The following is a 23,920-nucleotide window of genomic DNA, read 5'->3' on the forward strand; positions in this document are numbered from 1 at the left end:
AAGACCTGAGCAGTGATCAAGGGTCGGTTGCTCAACCAACTGAGCCACCCAGGTACCCCCTGGCTTAAGGACTTTCTAATGGAGTACAGGCCCCTTTGTCTTGGGGGGGAGGGTCTATGTTCCATTAGAAAGAAGGGGTCCCCCGGGCGGGTACTTGGTGAGTTTCCAGAGAGGGCGAAGCCATCGGACACGCCTGGTAGCTAGGGAGGGTGGGATACCCAGGGACGGGCACTCAGGCGGCGCGGTGGCCGAGCACATGCAGCTGTCATCTGAACTGCCATTTGATGCTGCCTCGAGAGGTTCCATCTAAGCCAAAAGATTCCTCAGAAAGAAAGCTGCAATGATGGAGTCCCTGATACCAGGAAATTAAAAACAAAACCCCCCAAACACCCCACAAAAGTACTGAGCATAAAGGCACTTTATAAAGTATTTCAAAGTTTTATCATCTTCCACTGGGACATCTGCAGATACTTGCTGGGTGAGCCTTACTCCCCAGGACAGGTGGACGATCCATGAAGACTGGGAAACGGGCCCCAGGATGGGTACTCAAAAGAGCTTGTGGGAAATTCCAACAGATAGTTCTCAAGATCCGGTCCAGAGGTCAGCAGGGGGTCTTGGTTTCGTGGTCACGGTTTCCATTTCCCACCCCCACAGCCCTCTTTCACAAACAGAAAATGACTCTAGAAAGACAGCTCAGCCGTTGGAGGTTAAAAGCAGCAAGCCCCCAACCCTGACATGAAGGTATAGGGGAGAGTAAACATAACACCCGCAAGAAACAGAGCGTTGCTTTTTGTTTGTTTTCTTTTTTCCACCATCGGGAGTATTTTTGCATTCTAAAATGTTATGTTGGAAGGCGGGCTGATCCGTGAACACCGTCTGAGTTTTCAGCAAACGTTCTGCTGCTTTATGCAGACTTCCATCTGATTAAAGAAAACACTGCGTGAACCACGTACAGGAGAGTGGCCACGTATGAAAACACCTGAAACCAAGATAAACAACGATTAATGGGGGTGCGTGGGGGGAGGGCAACGCGTGGGCTGTCCATACTGATCTGGCCACTCACATGGTGCTCGGGGACGATGGCCCCAAAGGGTGTGGGCCACCGCAGATTCCCATCATTCCCGCCCAGATGTGGCCCCAGAATGCTCTCAGCACAGAGCTCCAGGTGACCCACCAATCACAGGACTTGGTGTGCAAGGTCAACTATTTGCCATCACACATCACCGTGCTGGTGCGACCCAGCTGGAAATGGAGGCCCTCAGAGACCCCTCCAATGATACTGCTCTCCGTGGAAAACATCCTTCCCCCACACCAGTAAGGCCAGGGTCCACCAGCAGTGATTCCACTGGCCTTGGCTAAGAGCATACGAACACGTAGGTATGCTGGCTCTGGTTAAGGTCTTGATGCTGTCTGGTCATCCTCAGACCCCTACCAGAATTTTATTCTAGGAATCTTAATTTCACAAGCATGGGCAAGGGTGCCAGGGTCATGGGAAGTGAGGGACTGGGACGAGGAGGAGGGATTGGGGCTTTGGCAAAAAGGAGGGGGGCTTACTGAGAAAGCTGTCGGAAAGATCCAGTCAGCGTTTCGATGCTGGGAACAAAGGCCCTGGAAATGCGGCAAATGGTCCCTTTGTCCCTGTCAAGGCCCTGACTTGTGTTCACGCGGGCATCATCTATTCCTGTCACCTGCTCTGCGTGGCTGACCTCTCTGAAGGCTTGCCTGCCCCCAAGTCAAATATCTGCACCTGGATTTGTGACCTTGGGTGTGGGGGTCAAGAGTTTCCAACCCAGGCACGACGTTAGGGCAGCTACGGTTCCATGACTCTTGAAAATGCCCATAAACACCAGCGGTCATCATGCCTGCTCTCTCCCTGCCTCCACACATGGGCGAACCCTTCACCTCATTGGCCAGAGGCGATGAGTAAGCCGAGTTATTTAATAACAAATTTAAGAGAACTCATCCGGGAATACCGTTGAAAAGGAGAAGTTGTACGTGAGTGAGCAGAACCCTCGCCCCCCCAAAAACACCTCTCCCTGTCAGATGGGAGCAGTTTATTGTCTGGGGAATTCCAGACCCAATGAGAACCCTTGGCAGGAGCACCTCCGATGTCCCCAGCAGTAACAGGAAACAGACACTTATTTTCCAAGTGAGGTCAAGCCATGGCACACTGGGGACCCTAGGAGCCAGGGACATGAATGCATATACTTGGGCCTTCAGAAACCCCTCTCCCTAAATGGCTGCTGTTACTGTTATTCCAGATTTCTGCAGCAATTTCCAGCTGCTCTCAGTCTATTCCCACCAATTCCAGGGATCCTTCTGGCACAGACTCTCTGCGGCCAACAAAGGAGAGGGGAGAAAGGGAGAAGCTTAGCTTTTGAGGCCGCTCCAACGAAGCAACACAGAGAGAGGAGAGGCAGGCCAGATGCTTCCAAAGGCCAGGAATGCGTGGGAGAAGGTGTTGACGTGCCTCCCCATTCCCCGGCTGGCTACCCCCAGGACGTGGGAAAGGCACGCTGTGGTTGGGCAGGGGCTCCCCTGCTCACGGATACAGCTGCTATTTTGACTAGAAAAGCGTGACTTTACGTTGAACCATGCTCATGTATCACCGTTAGCCCAGTGCATTGGCCTACTGGCCACATTTTGACTCTGGATTCTGGCGCTCCTGACTTGGCCTGGGCATTAGACCATTAGGTCTAATTCAACTAACAAAAATGGGGGGACACGAGCAATTGGGGAGTGGATAAATAGACGTTGGTGTAGTCATCGGTGGAATGCTAGACAGCAATGAGAATAAACACTACATCTCCACCCGGAAATGTGGATGAGCCCCAAACCTAAGGTTGAGAGAAAGGAGCCAGACTTAGACGAATGCACACTGCATGACTCCATTTACACAAGCTCAAAAGCAGGCACCGCTGAATTAGGCGGCTAGAAATCAGGAGGCCGGTATCCTTCCTTTGGGTGCACGGTGATAGCGGAAGGACAAAGGTCCCTGGGAGCCATTTCTTTTGTTCTATTTCTCAATCTGGATGCTTCTTACACAGAGGAGTTCACTTCATAGGAATTTGCCCATCTGTACCCTTGCAACCTACTCACTTCTCTGGGTGTATGTTGCATTTTGGTAAGAAGAAAAAGAAGACAGTTGGAACACAGTAGATGACAGTGGTTCTCAACTAGAGATCTGTCCCGTGGGCCGAGGCAGTCATTCACCCTAACGGGCTTGCTCCCCGCTAGCCTCATTCCACGTGCATTTCACGACTGTCATCTGCAATAATTTCATGGAAGCTGTTGTCAAATGCCTTGCTGCTGATGTCTGTTCAGAGAGAAGACTTCTGGGGTTGGGAGAGGGTGAGGTGTGAGGCCCTCAAAGGGAGTCATCTGAAGGGTGACAGACGAGGCGGGTTACCTGGCTCCCAAGGGAAGGAAGAAGAACGAAGGTGCCTCCTGGCTGTGTTCCTATTTAGAAACCAGCCATCTTGGGAGATGAGCCAATACAGGAGACATTCCCACGTTGTGGGACATTTGAGGGGGTGCCAGGGACTAGAAGTGGCCATATTTATGGAACTGGAGAGTAGGCTGGGAACTTAAGGGGAACATGTGGCTTCTTTGGGGCAGGGGATGGGCCCATAGGGGCCAGCAGGCAAGGCTTTCAGGAACTTTCCTCCAGACCCTCCTCTCTGGAAGCAGGAAGAACACCCCTGCCAAATCCTTTCCAAGAGCCCAACAGTGCCCCTCCCTGTGGGTTTTCTCTCAGCCTCTGCTCTACTCTTCCCAAAAAGTGGGGACGGCACAGTTTGGGCACCTGGGACGGGGATCTTGTGATCGATCATCCCAGTTGACCTCAGGATTTGTATAATTCACAGGCCGACCTTTAGAATCCTGAGGAGTGCTACTTCCTGAACCTCTTCCATATTTTTACGCCCATGGTTAGAAACACATCTGACATTGCGAGTTTGCCTACGGGCGGGAGCCCACACGTGCAGAGTTCTGGAAAAAGGTTTTATGAGTTAAAACATTCTCCTACTCTCTGTCATTCTGATTCATTCCATTAAAAAGAAAATCCAGTTTATGACCTCAAAGTCCACAACGGGTCTGGCTCACAGTTGGAGAACCCTTCTTGCAGGGTCCAGGGGCCCACACCCACCAGGCATGCGGGCCACATGCAGTGGGCACCCCCATTTGTTCCGCTGACGGAGTGAATGAGGCTCAAGCCCCTGGGGCCCCCGCATTGCTCACCGTGAGGGCTCGGAGAAAGATATTTAACATCTCTGTAGTTCTGAGGGAGTCGGACGGGAACTATGGGCTCATTTGTGAGCTCTGGCCCCTCCTGCTCCAGCAGGTTCCCAGAACAGCTGAAGACCTAACCGCAGCAGCAAACACCCCCAGCTGAGGGGTCTGGCCACGCTGGGCCCAGAAAAGCTTCTCCACAGCCCCACTCCGCAGCCGGGGCTTGGTGAGACACTGGCCACTCGGTTTTACATCGGCGGCCTCAGTGCTTCCCCGAGCCTGGCTGTGTGCTTGGAGGGGAGGCCACTCCAGGAGAGCCAGGACTCACTCACTGCTCTAAACAGGGGCTGAGAGAGTATGGGTGACAGAGCACCTGCTCTGGACACCAACAACTCCTGGCCCTCTTGGAGCAAGTTACCCACGTTCTCAGCGTCCTGGTTCTGCATCTGTGAAATGGGTACGATAAGAGCGCCTACATCCTGGTGCTACTGGGAGAGTTAAATAAGATCGTTCGTGGAGAGCTCAGACACTGCCTGACACTCGCGGTCATTTCCCTTTTGCAAAGCCCACCCAGGCGCCGACCCCTGGGCCAGCCCAGGCCTGCGCAGCGCGGCACCGACCAGAGGGCTAAGGGAGGCTGGGGCACATCCTCTCCCTTCTCCAGGCTTTGTTTCTTCAGAAGTCAGTGACGTAAAAAGAGGGGAGGCCCAAGCAGCCTTCTGCTGACCCTCCGTCAATCAGGGGCACGGGGAGCCGGGCCCAGGGGCAAGCGGACGGACACTCACCACGGCAGAGATGTTCTCGTGGTACTGCTTGTAGGTGTAACCCTCCTGCGTCCCGATGGTGGCCAGAGCTTCCAGGACAGAGGCGCTGAGGTAAAACAGGGCAGCGACACAGTGGTAGGCTGCATCCTGCAGGGTCAGAGAGGGCCGTCAGAGAGGTGGACGGCTGTGGTCTTGGCCTGTCTCCCCCTGGTCCCCTCCTGACAAGGCTCAGGTCCTGCCCTCATCTTCTGCTGCTTCCTTTGGGAAAGAAGGGCCTTCCTGCCCTGACCCCTGCCCTGTCCGCCCAACGTCACCCCCCAGCCCCCTCCTCACAGAAGGTGTGTAACCCGCCCAGCGGGTTCTGTCTCACTGGTGTGGGGGCCGCAGTCAGGACTTCAGGGAGGAGGCACGCTGCTTTCCCTTGAGGCGGGATCAAGGAAGAGGTGGGGGTCAGGAAGAGCAGCCTGGGATCGAACAGGCGGAGATCAGCTCTGGCCCTGAGAAGCACCCTAGGTGGTCACAGTCCCAGTTCAGATGTGGCCTCAGTGGCCAGTGCAGGGTGAGAAGGCCCAAGCCACTTCCACTGTGGTTTTGTCTTGTTAGTATTCCATTTTTCGTGGGTGGGGGAACTCCAGCTGTGTTTAAAAGCAAAAAGGTCCTAGAATGGGGTTTTAAGTAGCTGCAATTTGGAGGTGATTTTGAAAGTCTAAGTAGGAGGCGCTTGGGTGGCTCAGTCGGTTAAGCGTCTGCCTTTGGCTCAGGTCATGATCCCGGGGTCCTGGGATGGAGCCCCGAGTTGGGCTCCCTGCTCAGTGGGGAGTTTGCTTCTCTCTTCCCCTCTGCTACTTCCTCTGCTGCTCCCCCTGCTTGAGTTCTCTTACTCTCTTTCAAATAAATAAATAAAATCTTAAAAAAAAAAAAAAGTCTAAGTAGGAGGCCTTTTGAGAGTAGAGGCCTGGGCAAATGGCCCTGCCCCCTTCCACTGTTGATAAAAGGTAGGTTTCCCATGCGTAAGTTTTACCCCCTCAAGGGCCTCAAGGCAGAACTTATGTAGAACCAAGACCACAGGCCACCTGTCTGCCGCCTCCAAGTCCTTCTCTGGGGACCCTGCTTTAGAAGGCCATCCCTGGGCACTGGCCAGGAAGCCCGGCCTCACACTGGGCAGCCAAGGCAGCCAGGTCCCTGCCCCCTCCTAAGATGGAAACCAGCTCTCCTGGACGTGAGCAGGCACAGGTGCAGGCGGGCTGGGGAGGGGTGGTTGGGCTGCTGGTTATCCATGAAAAAGGCAGTCATGCAGGAGAAAGCAGAGCAGGCCCAATGGGAATCAGGCAGCGACAGTCAACCTCTGCCTTCACCTTCTCCTGACCTCACTGTGGGGAGCCCTGGGCTGCTGTGGGGAGAGCTCAGAGCCCAAGGCCTGGCCCACTCAGCCTGGGAACGGGCTTAGGAGGCAGCGACGGACAGCCTCAGCCAGCACTCAAAAAACCAGCCTGCCAGGGGAGAGGGTCCAATACCCACCTGCCCGCCTCAGACATTCCAGGCTGTGACTCACCAGGGTGACCCAGGAAGTCTCCCCGCCGTGGGCACCAGTTATGTACAGGACAAGCAGAGTTGTGGTGGCCAGGAAGCAGAACACGGACACAAACATCACCCAGCCCTGGATCAGGGGGATGGGCACCAGGGACGAGGCAATCAGGATCCACACCAGGCCCCCGAACACCTGCGGAGGGGGGGGCGGGGTGAGCATCAGAGCAGGAGAGCCCACACCCAGGAAGGGCCAGACCTAGAGTCACGCTGGGGCCTTAGGGGCAGAAAAACAGGAAGGAGGCAGAGAACGGCGGTGGGCATTTTCCTCACCGAAAACGACTCTTTCTGCCCCCTCCAGGCTCTAGCCTGCAGTGCCAGTCTCAGTCCAATCGCGGGCTTGCTTGCCTTTGTTCAAGTTTTAAATACAATTTTAATTTTTTATTTAACAAAAACGTTATCACACTTACATGCCAGGCACCGTCCTAAGCACTTTGTAAATATTAACTCAGTTAATTCTCACAACAAATATTAACTCAGTTAATTCTCACAACAACCCCAACAATGGTACCGACCCATTTGTCAGATGGGGAAACTGAGGCACATGGGTGCTAAGTAATTTGTCATCCCAAGAAAGGCCTTATCTCCTCTAGTATTATCATTATTCTGAGGTTTTAGTCTAGATCAAATCCAAATACTTTGACATTAAAATATTTCCTTTTATGAAAGGTTAGTGACTAGCAGTTTCTTTTGTTCTTTACTTGGCAAAATAATTGACCACACTATGTCATAAGCATAATTTTTAAAAACATTTCGCCCCTTAAATCCCCAAGTCCAGGAAGTGCTCTGACTACTGAGGTCCGGGCTGGAGTGGAGAGGTCAGCCCACCTCCTCGGATGGCCTAGGACTGGCATGAGAGCAGCATTTCCCCGTTGTTATCCAGAAGACACCCCTGTTGGTGTCCAAAGTCTCAGGGAGCCCCATGTTTTCAGAGGAGCACAGGACAGCATAGGAGTCATAACAGCGCCCCCCCCCCCGAGGCCACAGTCCTGGCTCCCCGAGGACGAAGGCACACATGCCGAAGCTGGGATTGTCTTCTCTTCCCCTCTCCCTCTTCAACCCTGGAAAGGCAGCTCAGCCTCCTGCACCGTCCCCCGCCTCGGTAAGGACTGTGGCTTGGAGAGGCTGGGACACAGGTGGAGAGGGCTCTGTGGTCAAAGGTCTCCAAGGTCCTTCGGAGCATCTAGGGGCTGAGGACGGGCTGCCCTCCCAGCCCTACGTCCCCTGTGAGCTCACGCGGTGCCTGGGCTCCATCTCCTGCACCTGCTGGGTAAGAGCCCGCCCTCCTCACAGGTGCTCTCTGAGCTGCTCAGCTGAGAAGCATCAGGATAGAATCCTGTTTGAGTAGAAAAATCAGAGCAATGAAGAAACTGGGGTGATCAAATCCAAGTTGGGCCTAATGTCTCCGATCTGGGCATCTCTGACCAGAACACTTCCTCTACTGTTGACTCTGAGGGCCCGTGAAGGCACTGGCAGAGGTGGGGGACACATTTTACAACTTGCAGTCATTGCAGCAAACAGTTAAATAAAGCAGTTAAAGAAAAATCCTTAGGCCACCGTAGCATAGGATCTGTGTGTGTGCATTTCACCCATAGCTGTCCCTAAGATCACACAGAATATTCGACATTTTCCATAACGGGCCCTGGCAAAGGGACATGAATGTGCCGGCGGCTGAGACCTTGGCCGAGCATGGCCTTGAGAAGCGGGAGAAGTGGGCATGCCTGTCTGGAGGGCAGAGGCAAGGGTCTGGGACGCTCCTCTCCGGAGCGCAGGTACCTGGGCGCCAGGTGACCATGCAAGGAGGACCGATCTCAGGTCCCCTGCTCATATGCTCTCAGGGAGCCCGGCCCTTCCTTCTCCTTGGCAGCACCCAGCACAAAATCAGTGTACTTGGTTAGGTACAAAATGGTACTATCCCTGCCCATGTGAGGGAGGGGGTGAGGTCCTGCTTGCCCACGGCTCACTCCTGGGTGTGGGACAGCTGTCCCAGCTGTGCGCCAGTGTCTGAGTTAACCAGCCTTCAGGGCCTCCTGTCAGGTGGGTATGGGTAAACTGGAACGATTTATGCGTTGTGTGTGGAGGGGAGAGCACTGTGTTAGGGAATCCTGCGAGGGACCCAGGGGGCCGGAGGTACTCATAGGCGTCCAGTGGACATGGCATTGATGAACACTGAATGCCACACCAGGGAAAACAATTCTCTTTTTTAATTCTTTGGGTTTTCTAAGGCAAGAAGGGCTCAGGGTGGAGCCAGGGGTCTGGAGCTCTCTTAGAGCACGGGCTCCCAGGCCCAACTTGGTTTTGATTTTATTTTTAAGATAGTGATACGGTTATTTTGGGCAAAATTAACTAAAAACCATATGAGGTAAGTTAATGCACAGATGGCACCAGGAAATGGCAAAATCTGAGAGGACGGCTCTCAGGCTGTTCTGTCAGCTAGGTTTCTCGCTGTGTGGCTTGGTCGGGAATCAGAGGCAGGAAAAATAAGGTGAGGTCAGAGTGGAGCCCCCGACCAGAGCGCCTGCCATAGAGTCCGGAGCGTGTGCTAGCTAGATGTGGCCCCGGGTCTGACGCTGAGCTTCTGGCGTCCAGTGCAGAGGGACTCTTGGAGATTCATCCCGACACTTGACCTGCTTCGGGTGTGTGCTTTTACGTCTGATGAAGCTGTGTTCCAGCTCCCTGGAAAATGCATCCTCTGTCTCTCTCTCTCTCTCTCTCTCAGATGCCTGGAGCCCGTGGTAAGAATACCTGTCCATAGGAGCAAAGCCCACCCTGGGCTCAATCCAGCCCCCTGCCCCCTGGCAGACCTCAGGACCCTATCCTGCCTTTGGGTATATGACCTTGCGAAGGTCCTTTTAACAGTTGTGCTTTTTATTTCTTTGCACGGTTGGTCTATAGGGGCAAGTTTCATAGTAAGATGGTGGGAAGCAATTCTCTCACACACAGCTTTAATGATATACAATTCATGTACTAGACAACTCGCCTGTTTAAATTGTAAAATTCAGTGGTTTGAGGATATTTACAGGTATGTGCAATCATCCTCTCCAGACCAACTTTAGGACCTTTTCATCACTCAAAAGAAGCCCCGTACCCTTTAGCTACCGCCCGCTTCCCTCCCTCCCATCCCTAAGTGACCACTAATCAACCTACTTCCTGTCTCTATAGATTTCCCTATTCGGAACTTTCACAGGAGTTGAGTCATATAATAAAAGATGGGCTTTTATGACTGGCTTCTTTCCTTTAGCATAATGTCTTTCAAGGTGAGAAATTCTCTCTCAAGGGGACTTTCACAAAGTATCTCTACCATCCCAGCACACCCCACCGAACCATTCTGACCCCTGTCATTTGGGGGACCCCGAGTGAATGTGTCTCTGGACACATTTCTCCGGAGCCTCCAAGCTGTAAATCGAGGAGGAGCCGCTGGTTCCCAGGAACGTTCCCGAAGGAAGCACACGACCAGCCCAGTCTGTCCCTGGAATGTATTTAAAGTTACACATCGTGCGAAGGTCATGTCCTCAGCACAGATGAACTGATTAAATCCCCGGGGGTTTTGCCCCTGGCAGGGGCCTGTCCTCTAGCCCTCCCAGCCCTGCCCGACAGGTCCTCCGGGGAGCATGGCCTGGGAGGGGTGCTGGGGTGGGGGCGGAGCAACCCTGAGGACAGGAGGGGTGAGTGAAAAAAGCCGGGGCTGACCAGCCGAGGAGTCGATTCCCAGCAGAGGTCTGTGAGCCACGCCCCGGAAACAGGCACTGCTGCTGTGCGAAGCCCAGGGCACGATGCGCATTGTACCAGCTGTGCACGCGGGAAGGCTCCGCTCCTCCAGGCCCGTGCCAGCTCCCCCGCGCCCCACCGCGGCTCTGGAGCCCCGCGAAGGGCCCTCCACCCAAGCGGCTGGAGGAGGCTGGAGCGTGGGTCAGGCTCTTGGGCCTCGGCTCCCTGGTCTACCAACGGCAGTGTGCAGCTGTGTCTCCACGTTGCAGGCTGGCGCACGCTGGGTGACACTATGGATGTGAGTGGAGCTGTGCCCAGTGCCACCCCACCGTGGGGGTGAGATGCTGTTCACGCACGAGGCCAACAGCCCTCCGAGACAGAAGCAGTGGCTGCCAGTTTACAAGGCAGGGTGATAAGCCGCCCTGAGTGGGCAAAGCAGCCTGGGCTGGGGCAGGGCCCCGATCAAGACTTGAAGGCAGAGTTGGACTAACTGGTTTACCGGGCCCAAAGGTCAAGGAGTGCTTTCCAGGGGGAGGAAGGAGTGCATAATATAATAATATAATATCACAGAGTATAGTATAGTCGAGTCCAGAGGATGCAGAAGCAGCAGTGAGGGCTTCAGAAAACCAGGGAGCTGGGCATAAGTTAGTCACTGGGGGGGAGGGGTGGCTGAAGATGGGGCTCAACGGGGCAACACTCGAGACAGAACTGATCTCTGGGCCGGCATGAAGGCCTTTAAGGCCCCGCTGCATGGAAAGCTGGGGTTCAGTGTGAATCATGGGACAAAGCCTGTGCCCGCCCCACTCCACCTACTACGTGTGCAGAGAGCAAACAGAGAGAGCAGCATAGCACCCACACCTGGGGAGATAAGGCATCCCGGGCAGGGAGCAGTCCACCCCATCCTGACCTCAGGACCCCACTGGCCAAGTATTTGTCAAGAGAAGGGGGTAGGTGAGGGTTCAAGCATTTCCCTTTGTAAAGAAAACTCCAAGTGGCTCCCAGCTCCCCGGCAGCAAGCGCTCAGAGGCGATCATTTGGAAACATTAGTCATCCAAGTGGAGGCATGCCCCCATTTCTGTTCATCTCTGTCAGCAGGCGGGACTTCCCACCACCCCCTGCCTACACCAGGTCACCGTCCTCCATAACAGAGACACTGTAGCTGGCTAGGGTCATTGCCGAAAACAGTCTCTAAGTCGGGTGGCCTGAGAATCTATCTGCATCGAACTCTCTCGGTGGGGCCCAGAATCCCAAGCTGGAAAATGGTGGTGGGTCTGGACTAACACCATTTGCAGCCCTCATTCTATGCTAGAATTGCCTGGGACACCAACGCCCGGGGTCTGGCTCAAGTGGAGAGAAGTAGAGTTAGAGCTCATGGAACAGACATCCCAGGCTGTTTGCCAAAAGCCTTAGAAGGTGTTTCCATAACACAAGCCCTTGGATTATGTCCTGGTCATTCCTGTCAAATAGAATAAGAAGTGGATCTTGCCTCTGATGCCCCGCTCAGCGGTCCAGCGATGCCAGCTGAGGCAACCTCTCTGGGTCCCGACTGGGCTCTCAGTGCAAAGCTCCTTTCCTCTCCTCTCCTTAAGTTTCAATCCCCGTCTTGCCTTGAATGTGAGGTTAGCTTGTCCTGCAGTGTCCTCCAGATGCAGGGGTGTAGCCTCGGTGTCTGTGAATGGGAATGAGCTGGTGATCTGAGGCCCCTATCCCTGGTGTTTCAGGACAGGAAACCAGCCATCTTTAATTCAGGCCAGTTCGGGATGCTGAGCAGAGTTGAGGTTCCCTAAGAACTAGGGGTAATACACAAAACCAGACCAAAAAATTCCAAAGACTTTGAAGAGTTTATATGTGTGCCTGCCCAATCAAATGATTTTTGTAAAAAAATAAAATAAAATAAATAAAATTCCTCAGGGGATAGTCTTTGAGGGAGCTCTTGTGTAAACTTAGAGAAGGTTCCCAATTTTTCTTTCTGAATTAATCCACAGGAGGCAGGCTAGCATGGGGAAGGGTGTAGACTTTGGAGCCTGAGCTCCCAAGTTTCAATCTCAGCTCTGCCACTTACCAGGTGGGTGGCCGGTTAACCTCTCTGTTTCCTATCGGCAAAACAGTGATAACAACAGTGCACACCCCATGGGGTTGGGGTGAAATGCGGTTATGTCTGTGGAGTGCCTGACACGTGGTGAGCGCCAGAGTGCTTGCTGTCTCAACTGCCCTATGATGAGGCAAAGCCTCATCCGTAACCGTGTGAAAATTCCAGCAGGTCTAAGGATCTCCACAGGCACAGTTATCCACTCCAAACCATATTGGGACCTAGAATTTAAAAATAACTTCCAAAACATCAAAAAGGAGAAAAACAGATGATCTCCCAGAAATCAAAAGTGGAGGAAAATGTGGCTACCACTGTGGAAGGAAACACAAAGGACATAAAGGAGCGAGCCTCCCCTTCAAACAATGAGCCTTGGTTACAAAAGGGGGAAAAGGAATCCTCCAGCACATTCTTGAGATTCGTACGGTGGTTCCACTGCTTGTGCTGGACTGAAAGAGCTCTACATCCACAATCGCCCAGTGTTTTCCTGCGCGGCTGGGATAACTGAGGTCAATGCAGGAGAATCGCTCGAATTCTCTGCATATTTTTCTGGGGCTCCATTTTACTCTGTCAGGGTCTTCACAAGCAGATATTTTCCCAGTCACAAGTCAAGGTGTGAACTAAAGAGGATTTCCCATGCAGGCCTTTCCACATACACACTCGGTAGTGTGGCGCCTTGGGAGTCCAGTGTCAGAATTCCCAACGGCTCTCGGGCACGGCGTGGGCTTCCTGAGGGCACGTGTGAACAGGAGTCTGCAATCTGAACTCTCGAGAAGCAAAGGAAACTGGTTACAGAACGTAGACAGTGTACCCAACGCTACGCTGTCCTGCCGCTTTGGTGACAGGCCGCAGATCATCTCCCTAGGAAGGAAAAGGAAAGATGGCCGCCCCCGATGAGACGGGTCCCAGCTGCTGTGAGCTCCAAGCCCTTTGGTGCTCTCTTGAGGCCACCAGGAATGGCAACCTCAATTTGTGTTGAGGGAAATGTCTATACTCGCTGGACTATTTTAGCAGTCAGGGGTTATTGCAATGCCAGAAAGACAAGTTGTGTAGGGATCTGACCAGCATAGTAACTGTGTGCTCTACGAGAAGCTTGACCAGCTCTAGGTGCTGGGTGGCTAAACAGATTCATCATTCTGTGAGTTAGAGAGCGTGGGTGTGTGTGTGTGTGTGTGTGTGTGTGTGTGTGTGTGTGTGTGTGTGTGTGTGTGTGTGTGTAGAGGCTGGTTCTGGATGTGCTATTGCAGACGAGGGAAATGCACCAAAGTCAAGTCAAGAGGACATAAGCACCAGGCGGTAGGAGAAGGTGCAGAGGGAGCTCGGAGGGAAAGACCAAGACAAGACCCCCAACGTGGGAGCCTTCTCCAAACATCCCTTGGCTCTTCTCTTCAGAAAACAGGTCTGAGAGGGAGGCTGAGGACTCTTTCTGTTCTGAGGGATGGTGATGTGGGATTTACACCAACGTCTCTGGTTCTTGTGTGAGCCCCACCTCCCTGGCGTGGAGGAGATCAGCTCCCCGTGAGTCAAAGGAGAGGCTTCCTCCACTTGCTCCCTCGCTCACCCCCTCCCTCATTTATTTGGTCATCCGCGCATTTAGCAGACGCTGAGAGAGCTCCTGACCATGGCCGGCGCTGAGGCAGGTGCACCCACAGGGGCAGACCTCATCCAAAGACATCCACTAACGTAGGGAGTCCATCTCTCTCTTCCAGGCCTGCTGCCAGGCCCCACTGGAGCAGCATGGCTCCACTAAGGGCAGAACCAGGTCCTGGTAAAAGTGTCGGGACCCCAGTGAGGGTGACCAGCTAAACACCTCTGCCCAGGACAGGGACAGAGCCCAGCACTTTGCACAGACGCCCTAAGGAGGTGTCTGGGGCGGGGAGGGGTCTGAAGATTCTCCGTGTGTGGACCCCCGCCCCCTCTGTTAACTGACAAGGCAGCCGATTGGGAGCCTGACCTCTGAGGTTACTCTTAAGGCAAACACCAGGAGTGGTGTTGAGGTTACCTGACTCAGTTTACCTATGCAAGTTGCTCTGCCTTCCCTGCCCCTTCATCAACAGATTCATCCTTCCAGGGGGACCCATCATGCCATTATCCCTCCCAAGGCAGGCTTAGATAGTGTCCCTTTATCTACTCTGGAGCTAAGGCCAGGACTCGGGGGTCCTTGAGTCTGTTTGTGAAGAAGAGTATAGAGACTTGAGATTCAAAGGGATAGGGGGTGAGTTCAGGTCTGCAGTAGACATTAACAGGGTTGGGGTGGACTGAGAAGAGGTGTCTGTCCAGGCCTGTGGTCTCACTTCCCCCAAGTCCCGGGGAAACCTCTCCCACAGTACGCACTAGACCTTGGCTTTAAGCTCCGGCCACCGATCACTCCCTCCCTGTGCAGAGGACGGTCACCCATCCTGAATGTATGAAGAGTTCCCTCGGGTCCACAGAGCGAGGGGCATTCAGACAAGCGTGTCCTCGTCTGGCTGGAAAAGTTTCCTAACCACGCCTATACCCACGGGCTTTACCCAGCAGGATAAACAGAAACCGGGAGGCTCCATGAAGAATACCAGTAAGCCACCTGTGAAAGAGGGCAAATCCGGGGAAATGTTAGACCCGATGGGCGTGGCTGCAGTGCCAGAAAAACAAGAGGTACTAACGGGAGTCACCACGATGGTGACAACGTGGTGAGCGAACAGACAGGTGTGTGCCCTCTGCAGTGAGAAGGCCGTACAGGTCCGGGGCTTCTTTCCAGGGTCCTAGGGGTTCTTTCTTGGGAGCCGCTGGTGCCTCTCAGCTTCATCCTCCATCTGCCCCTGGAGTCAGGGACTCCTCTTGAGATTCATGTCAGCCAGGTGGGAGGAGAGCAGTTAGCCCCTGTCCCACCGAGGCATGCTAAGAAAATGCTTCAGAGGGCACGGTCTGTGCCAGGAACACAGACAGACTTAGGGTCCAGGCAAGAGGCAAAGCCGAGCAAGGGCCTGCCGTACAGGTGCCAAGTGCCAGGAAAGGGGTGCTCTCAGGGTGGGCTTCCTGGTGGAGGCACTGGGGAAGTCTGGGCCTCAAGGAGAGAGGACTTAGTCCCACCATGCCACCTGCACTGAAGGAACGCCTCACATAGAGACCAGCGGAGGACTATGGGCTGGTTCTGGAAAGAGTCCTAAGACACAAAAGCGAGGTGGAACCCTTCCTGTCAGGCCCCTCAATACAGCCCTGTTTGGCTTATCACCGGCCACAGGGCAGGATGGAGGCTGGGAGGGGTGGGGGCACTCTTTTGTGCCAGAGGCCACTCTCTTCCTGAACCAATGCTCTTCCCAGATGGCAATACACTGACACCGAAGACAAACCATTTTTGGAAAGCTTACTCCCAGGTCCACGGGTAACTGGTTCCTTCCCCTTGGGGCAGACACAACCGTTTGCAGGGCACTGAGAATTCACAAAGCTCTCCCCACCCACCCCGGCACCAAGCTGGCGGGGTGGTGCATGAGAGAGGCTGAAGACATCCCCTGCCCCTGGCCAGCAGCTCTGGGGAGGCCCTGCAGACGCTGGTGTCTGTGCCGCACTTGGCAACCTCAGAGACAAGTCAAGTGTGCCCTCAACAGCCCCACCCACTCCCAAATCTCCCTCACCCCCTGCCTGAGAAGGGCATCTAAGGCAAAAGGTGGTACAGGAGGGGTCTTACGGCCCCCATCCTGCAGTTGCCCCCTTTCAGCAGGGCTTGGCCGGTTGATCTCAGAGCAGGGGTTTGAGTCATTAGTAAATTAATAACAGTTGTACTTAATAGCTGTGAGCAGTGACTATATGCATCATGTCGTTTGAAGAGCTTTGTGCATACGACACTCATTCACTTCTTCCTCACAGCAATCCTTGAGGTAGGTGCTATTATAGCCCCATTTTACTGATGCAGAAACTGAGGCGCAGTCGCCCGCTCCCATGCCCACAGCCGCTGAGCAGCAGCACCGTAGGCTGGTTGCGGAGCCTCGGCCAGATCCTCGTGCGTCAGGCAGTTACCCGAGGCAACCCCCAAGCAGCTCACCGTGAAATCTGCCCCCTGTCTAGGGTCGCCTTGGAAACGGCCAGGACAACAGCAACGTGGAATGACAGGAGACTAGTCCATTAGCTGCACCCCCCCCCCCAGCTCCCAGCCGCCCAGGGTCTAAAGAGAACTGCAAGGGAGGTGGCTTCCGGAGCAGGCTTCCCCTCCCCCACTCCTCCGCTTGTTCAATAGGCTCTGTTCTTTCAGAGGAAAAGAATACCAAGGTTTGTGCTTAAGACCAAAAACCAAGCAAAAGATCAGAACACTGAAGGACATCCCTCCCTCTTCTGTAGGCACAGGCCTGCGGTTTTCATCCCTGGGTCCATCAACAGGACATCTGTCATGAGCTGCACCCCACCCCTGACCCCTACTAACAGGTGTGAGGATGCCAGCTTCACTTTCTGTCCTTCCCTGTCTGCTTGGTTTCTGGACTCCCCCACCCCCTTAAAGCCTGCACCCTTGGTTTTCTGAGGGCCTTCTTCAAACTTGGATCTAGGAGTTTCGGGGGTACTCCTCCTGCCCTCTCCCCCCTCCTCCTCTTCCTGCCCCCTCCCTCCTAGCCCAACTGGATTCTCACAAGAATCCGGGGCTTTGGTGTGGAATTTCAGGTCAGCTGAGACTGGCTGTGCCTCTTCCCCAGCCCGGGCCCGTGCATATCAATGTGTGATGGCTGGTGACAAGGCTTTTCTTTTAGTGCCTACATATTTTTCTCGAGCCTTAGGGAGTTGTTTTGCCCCAGTGTGGGCAGAACATTAGCTATTAATGAGGTGGGAGTGGTAGAGAGCCTGGAGCTCGGCGTGGCACAAAGTCAGCGCCAGGACATTACCCTGGGAAATAATCATGCTGCTGGTGCCCAGCAGGAGCTAGCCAGGGGCTAGACCTTTCCACTAGGATGTAGAAGGCAGGTGGGGGGGGGGGCGCATGCAGAGAGTACGAGGCACCCACTCTAGGCCCCCAGAAACCGTCTGAAGCCTGTGAGGAGTCAGCCTACACTTGCCCATGGCATTAGTGCTTCTGGAGGAAGGGGTGCCACTCACTCACTGTCCTCGTGTCCATCAGCCCCTGACGAGAACACCTGCTGGAGGATCTTATGTCTGCCCCTGGTGGCCTTTGGTCCAAAACACTACGTCTGTCCAGGGACTGATACTTGAGAGTTCAAAAAGGGAGCTCTTGACAGGCTTGCGTGGGGGGTGGAGGTCAGGGCTTAACCATGAATTCGGCCCCTAGCCCAGTGTGAGCACTCCCCTCCCCTGTAGCGGCACCAGGGAATCCTCCTCCTGTCTCCCGAAGGCTCAGGCTCAGGCAGAGAGGACGCCTCCTACTGCCCTAGGTATGAGCCCATCTGCATCAAGCCAGGGAGTGACCTATGGGAAGCTTAAAAGCAACCTTTTTCGATGTAGCGTGGTGGTGATGACATACGGGTGACCGGGTGACCGCGTGGGAGTTGAGCCCCATCGTCGCACTCAGCAGTTTCCAGAGAACAGCTCCAAGTCACTGACTCCTGATCAAAGCAGCCCTCTGGTTCTTGAAAAACCGGAAAAGTCATTTCTCAACTCCAAGAACAAACCCCTGAGAGACCTCTCTGTATAATTCTTCCCATCCCCCCCCCCCTTTAGAGAGGAGGAAAGAAGAAAAGCCAGGCAGGGTCTTTACCCCCTTCTAAACAGCTACAGAGGGGGGCCCCCAACACAAGACAAGGACACAGGGCCAGGAGTCAGCGGGCACAGCCGTCAGCGGGCACAGCCAGTGAAGGCCAAGCTCAGCCACCGTCCTGCACTGGCCAGCCGGGCCAGCCCGCACTCCCTGGGGACTACAGAAGAGGTCCCTGACTGGGGCAGCAGGGAAATTTTGTCAGGAGCACAGAGGGTGCCTGCCTTGAACCCAGGAGAACCTTTAGGGCATCTGCCTCTCTCCCCCAGCCTCTCACTGAAAACCATCTCCACTACCCTGTCCCCAGTGGAAACGTCAAGGAGGTGGGCTGGTCTACTGATGGCCGCGCCAAACCTTGCTGAATCAATGGCTTAGCAAATGCAGATTCTTGGGCCCAGCCTCAACCTAGGGACTCAGATCCCTCAGGGTGTGTTTTTGACAAGCAGACCCAGGGGCTGGGAGTTCCCCAGTGGCTCTGAGCTGCCCCTTGACTTCCTGGGGGAGAGAAGGGAAGAAGGGAACCAGGCCTTGCCCAGGGCTGCTCAGTGGACAGGGCCGTTCACGATCCTTACTGCTGCGGGCAAAACTTCATCGTGGGTGTTTAGGTAAAGGCAAAAAACCTGGACAGGACTTGCTGTCACTGCAGGAAGTGCCACTCTTCAGACCAAATTATCTGGGCAAGCTGCGCTCCACCTCCCTTCCCTCCCCCTCCCAGTCCCCACCACCTGCCCCCTCCCAGCTCTGAAAAATTACTTTCCTCTGAGTCCTCATGCTGTCTTCTCAGTGTAACCAGAAGGCGGACCACCCACCAGAAAACTGCTGCATCATCCTGCCCCCACCCCACCCTCTCCGCCTGGTGCCGGCTCTGTAGGGCGGCTGTTCCCCAGGCTGGTGAGAATCTAGGGCAGGTCTCAGGACTCGTCTGGTCACTCTCAAATAATAAAAGTCCCCAGTCACTTTGGGTCAGAGAAACAGTCTCATGGGAGTAACTACTGTGTCCAGTTCACTGTGAGAATGCAAACCCACCCAGGTGGCTCCCCCACCCCACTTGCACCCCGAAAAGTGCACCCTAGGAGCCTTGGCTCTTCCTCTCCTTGTCTGCATTCCCCGGGTCTCTCTTCACTCCCAGCCATTCTGTCAGCGGCTTTTCCTCTCTGACAGGCTGGGGAGGAGGGGGCTGAGTTAATGGTTTCATAACCTGTTTTCAGGCATTTCCTTCACAAGTTCTGAAAGTCCTCGGTCATCTCTCACTTTGTGAGAGATGTTTCCTCTGGCCCTGCGCAGAGCTGAGACAAAAAGCATCCTATGTTCACACCTTGTTCTGTGAATGGTGGACCAAGGGTCACAGAGCCCCTGGCTTAGAAGGGAAGAGGAGGAAGAGGAAGCAGAGACTGTGATCCCCAAAGGAGAAGTCCTCCTTGGGTGGGGACAAGGGAACAGGCCAGAAGCAAAGGCCCTGGTGGAGTTGTTGGGAGAGGACATTCCACCGCGAGCCTGCCCACATGGGGTGCCCCTGTGACCGCACTGCCTGCAACAGCTATACCCCTGTGCGGCTCACAGCACCTGGCTGGGCCAGCCTTCCACTTCCTGCCACAGCCCTATAGGTTTCAGAGGTCTGCGATAGGGGTGCTGGGCCAGGGTGAAGTTGCCATACAGCCCCCCCCACCCCTGCCCTGAGCCACCACCCTTCCCTGCCCCTGTGAGCAGTTTCCTTGCCTTGAGAGGGGAGGGGAGCTCCACCCTGTTGGCCTTGGACGCTGGCATCTGTGACTCCCAGGCCATTGGGAGGTCAGGCATGGGAGTATGAATTGTGAGTAATCGACTCAATGGACTACAGATTTAAAACATACCAAGCATTTCACACCCATTGGGTTAGCAGAAAATTGCAAATTCTGATGCCACCCCGTGTGGCAAGGATGAGGAACAATGAGGACTTTCACACCCTGCTAGTGGGAGCTGGCAAGGTCCAGGTTTAGCTTGAAACGTGTGTCATTTGGGGACCTTTTTTATTAAAGAATACAAAGTAAGGCAGGGTCTTGGAAGGGGCCTGAGCTTAAGTATCCTTCATCAGCTTCTGGGTAACTGCTTCCGGAGTACATACACTGGAATCATCCTTTTGCACAGTGATGTGGGATCAGCTGGGAAAAGGAAGATGTGCCTTCCCTGTGAACCAGAAGGTTCCCTGTGTGTTCTGGGAAGGACTTCCCCACATCTAACTAACAGGGCACATACAAGAATGTTCTTGGCCATGCTATCCCCACTAGCAGAAAGCAACCACTTGAGAACAGCCAAAATGTCCATCCAGAGAAGAACAGAGAAACAGCGTCAACCTGTGGGACGTTAGTATTTTCATAAAGTGAAAACATATAAAACAATGCCACGTACAGCCCACGCGTGGGGAGGTGTGCAGTCTCGGCGTAAGCCAGCTCTGCTTGGGAGTAAGGAACACCACGGCCAGCCTAGGGATTGTCTTGGGGACGGGCGGAAGACAAGATCATCGTGGACTGGCCAGAGGGTTTAGAGGCCATCTGAAAAGCTTTATTTCCCAAATGGTAAAAGTAAATCAGGACAAATATTAAGATTTGACAAAGTGAAGTGACAATTATGTGGGTGACGTTTCTGTACTATGAAGTATCTCTTAATTTCTGTTCTTTAAAAACCTTAAGGGAAGTCTACATAAAACGAACCATCCTAAATGGACATTTCAATGGCATCTAACACATTCACGATGTCGTGCACCACCCCCTCTAACTTCAAAACATTTCACCACCCCAAAAGGAGACCTCATTCCCACGAAGCACTTGCTCCCCGTTCCCCCTCTCATCTCGGTCCCTGGAAGAGCACCGGGTTGTGTCCTGTCTCTATGGATTTGCCTGTTCTGGGTATTTTACATGAATGGGATCGTACCATACGTGACCTTTGGTGTCTGGCTTCTTTTACTCAGCACCGTGTTTTCAGCGTTTATCAGCTCTGCAGCGCGTACCGGTACTGTATTCCTTTCCGTGGCTGCAGAATATTCCACAGTACGGAGAGATCACGGTTCGTCTGTCCACCCACGGCACTGGGGCTGTTGCACCTGTTATTGTGCACAGCGCCGCTGCAAACATGCACGTGCACGCACCTATTCAGGCCCCTGCTTTTAATTCTCTTGGTTAAAAATCTAGCCAGGCAATTGCTGGGTCGTATGGTAATTCCTTTTTTCAGGGACCATCAAACTGTTTTCCAGAAGCAGAGGAACCGTGTTACGTTTCCACCAGCAGTGTATGAGGCTTCTAATTTCATCCTGGCCAACACTTGCTATTTTCTGTTGTTTTTTTTTTTTCAATAGTAATCACTGTAATTTCACGTGAAATCGTACGTCATTGCGGTTTTTATTCCATTTTCCTAATGACAAGTGACGCTGGGTCTCTTTCATGGCTTACGGGCCATTTGTACAGCTCCTCTGGAGAAATGTCTACTCAAGTTTGCTGCACATTTTCTAACAGGGTTGCGTCTTTTTGTTGTTGAGTTGTAATAGTGCGTAATTTTAAAAAACCCTCCCAGAGTCCGTTAACTCACTATTCTTTCCACACATCAAGACACATGCCCCTAACTCTCTACAATGTTACAACCCGTGTGGAGTGTCTGCTTTCTTTTCTGCTCTCCCAGGCACCCTGCCGGCGCACCCCTACTCTGGAGAGGAAGAAAGAGATTCAGAGACCTGGGGTCTCTTGGAAAGTTGGGAGGAAGGAAGGGGGGTCGGGGAGTAGGGCCGAGGTTAAGGAGAAAAAAAAAACCACTTTTTTTTTTAAAGATTTATTTATTTATTTTTAAGAGAGGGAGCGGAAGTCCGGGCAGAGGCAAAGGGAGAGGGAGAGAGAATCTCCAGCAGACTCCCTGCTGAGCACAGAGCCTGACACGGCCTTGATCTCATGACCCTGAGATCATGACCTGAGCCAAAATCAAGAGTCAGATGCTTAACAGACTGAGTCACCCAGGTGCCCCGCCCTTTTTAAAAAGATTTATTTATTCATCTCGGGGAGAGAGAGAGAGAAAGAGAGAGAGAGAGAGAGAGATAATGCATATGCAAGGGCATGAGCAGGGGAGCAGCAGAGGGAGAGGGAGAGAAAGAGAGAGAATCTCAAGCAGACTCCCTGCTGAGCTCAGAGCCCAACGCAGGCGGGGCTCGATCCCAGGACACAGAGATCATGACCTAAGCCAAAACCAAGAGTCAGATGCTTAATGAGCCACCCAGGCGCCATTAAGGAGAAAAAAAATCACTTCTAACACAGCTGAGAAGGTGTTTCAAGCAAGAAAGAATGATTTCTTCTAGAAGCCCCTACCATCTCAGGTCACAAAAGTGCCCCCAGAGGAGTAAATTTCCACTAATCCACGGTTCTGAGATTTCCCACACCCAGCTTTCCACTTTCATTTATTGGGTTTTGGGGGTGGTATCCTATGTATCCTATCGTCCCCACCCAGCAGATGGCCCTGCTTGGTTGGGCTATTCCTACCCCCGGGGCACTCCCCCTAAGCTGTGATACCAGAGGGTGCTAGGAGCTTGTCCCTTCTGTGAAGCCACCCCTCCCCCCACCTCTACCACCTGCCACCACCTGCTGCCACCTGAGCCCATTCTTATCAGAGCAAGAGGAAGATGGTGTGCCAGAATCTTCTGCCTGGAGCTCAAGTAACACACTCTCCTGATTCTTGTTTTAGTGCTCCTCAAACAGCCACAAAGGCAGAGTAAGCCACTCACAAGGGCAATTTAAGAGGCACGAGGAAGACCTTTTGTTGCTTAAAAATCTCTCTTGCCCCATCACACCTCACCATCAGCCATCATTTCTTTTGGTTATGAAACTCTGCTTTTGTAAATGCTCCAGCCTCTGGAGGAACCACCCAGTACTCATTCCCAAGTCATAGGGTCTATATGCTCTTTACAGAAATCCAGCCTTGGGCAAGCACACGCTAACTGCTGAATGGAACCTCAGATGAGCCATTTGGGAAAAGAACGTTCCAGTGAATGCAAGCCCCTCCCCTCTGTACCTGGGTGTCCCTATCCACAAATGATGGGGCTGGGCTTAGTGGTGTCCAGGGTTTCTTCTAGATGTCACTTCCTTGATTCTGGCTAGCTCCAGGATTTGAAGTCACTCTGGATACATCCAGGTTTGGGCTCAATTCAACTCACACAACTTCAGTGACAGGGTGCCCCCACGCAGCCTCAGCCCTCTTAGCCTTTTCCCCCAAGCCCTCCAGGGAGAACAGAACCTGCTTGCTTTGCGGTTCACACCCTCCTGCCTCCAGTCAGACAATAAGAAGCAGGGTCCCGTTTTTAAACAGTCAGGTTTGGACAGTTTCTTTTCCAACCAACCCTCCAGGCAGCCACTTCTGCAGCGGGGGTGACAGGAAGGAGTCCCTGTGGCCAGCACGCACCACACCCACAGAGTAAATACACCACGCCCTCTCCCAGGTAAGGGTCTGTGGCCCCTGCGGAGTTTAGGCTGGGGGCGGTCTGAACCCGTCCCTACACGGTGGTCCCCTTACTAGGAGCCTGGCGTGGGAAGCCCTTTCTGTAGCCACCCGCAGCGGAGACAGCGCGGCTCCAGCTGGAGAAGGGACCAGTGGAGTTCCTGCCGCTCAAGGTCAGCCAGGGCGCAGGACCGCTCAGGCCAGCCCCTCTCCCTTACCCCCACCCGCAGCACAGGGCAAAACGACCGTGGCCAGCAAACGATGGCCTAATTTACTATTTCCAGATCAAAGTTGTGGCAAGTACGTTCACTCGCCAGAAACTTCCAAAGGCCAGAGAGAATAATCCAGATTCAGCTCCTCCTACGACATCAACCCAATCTCCAGACGTCGGTTGGCAATACGTACTCAGGTTTCTTCTGATTTTTTTTTTTTTTT

General features: G+C 53.6%; 1 protein-coding gene across 2 annotated transcripts in view; it reads right to left on the reverse strand.

The window, feature by feature from the left end:
* Positions 1 to 422: 422 nt before the first annotated feature.
* MAL (mal, T cell differentiation protein) overlaps positions 423 to 23,920 on the reverse strand; it is a 24,139-nt gene continuing 641 nt past the window's right edge. Inside the window, exons 2-4 of one of the 2 annotated variants that reach the window (XM_040623176.1) lie at positions 6,547 to 6,714; positions 5,016 to 5,141; positions 423 to 979 (exon numbers count right to left, since the gene is read on the reverse strand). In XM_040623176.1, the coding sequence (XP_040479110.1) occupies positions 905 to 979; positions 5,016 to 5,141; positions 6,547 to 6,714 (369 nt within the window). In that variant the 3' untranslated portion in view covers positions 423 to 904. The remainder of the gene's footprint in view (positions 980 to 5,015; positions 5,142 to 6,546; positions 6,715 to 23,920) is intronic. The other variant, XM_040623177.1, reaches the window with a different exon arrangement.

Source organism: Ursus maritimus, unplaced genomic scaffold, assembly GCF_017311325.1.
Source record: "Ursus maritimus isolate PB19 unplaced genomic scaffold, ASM1731132v1 scaffold_6, whole genome shotgun sequence".
Taxonomy (NCBI): domain Eukaryota; kingdom Metazoa; phylum Chordata; class Mammalia; order Carnivora; family Ursidae; genus Ursus; species Ursus maritimus.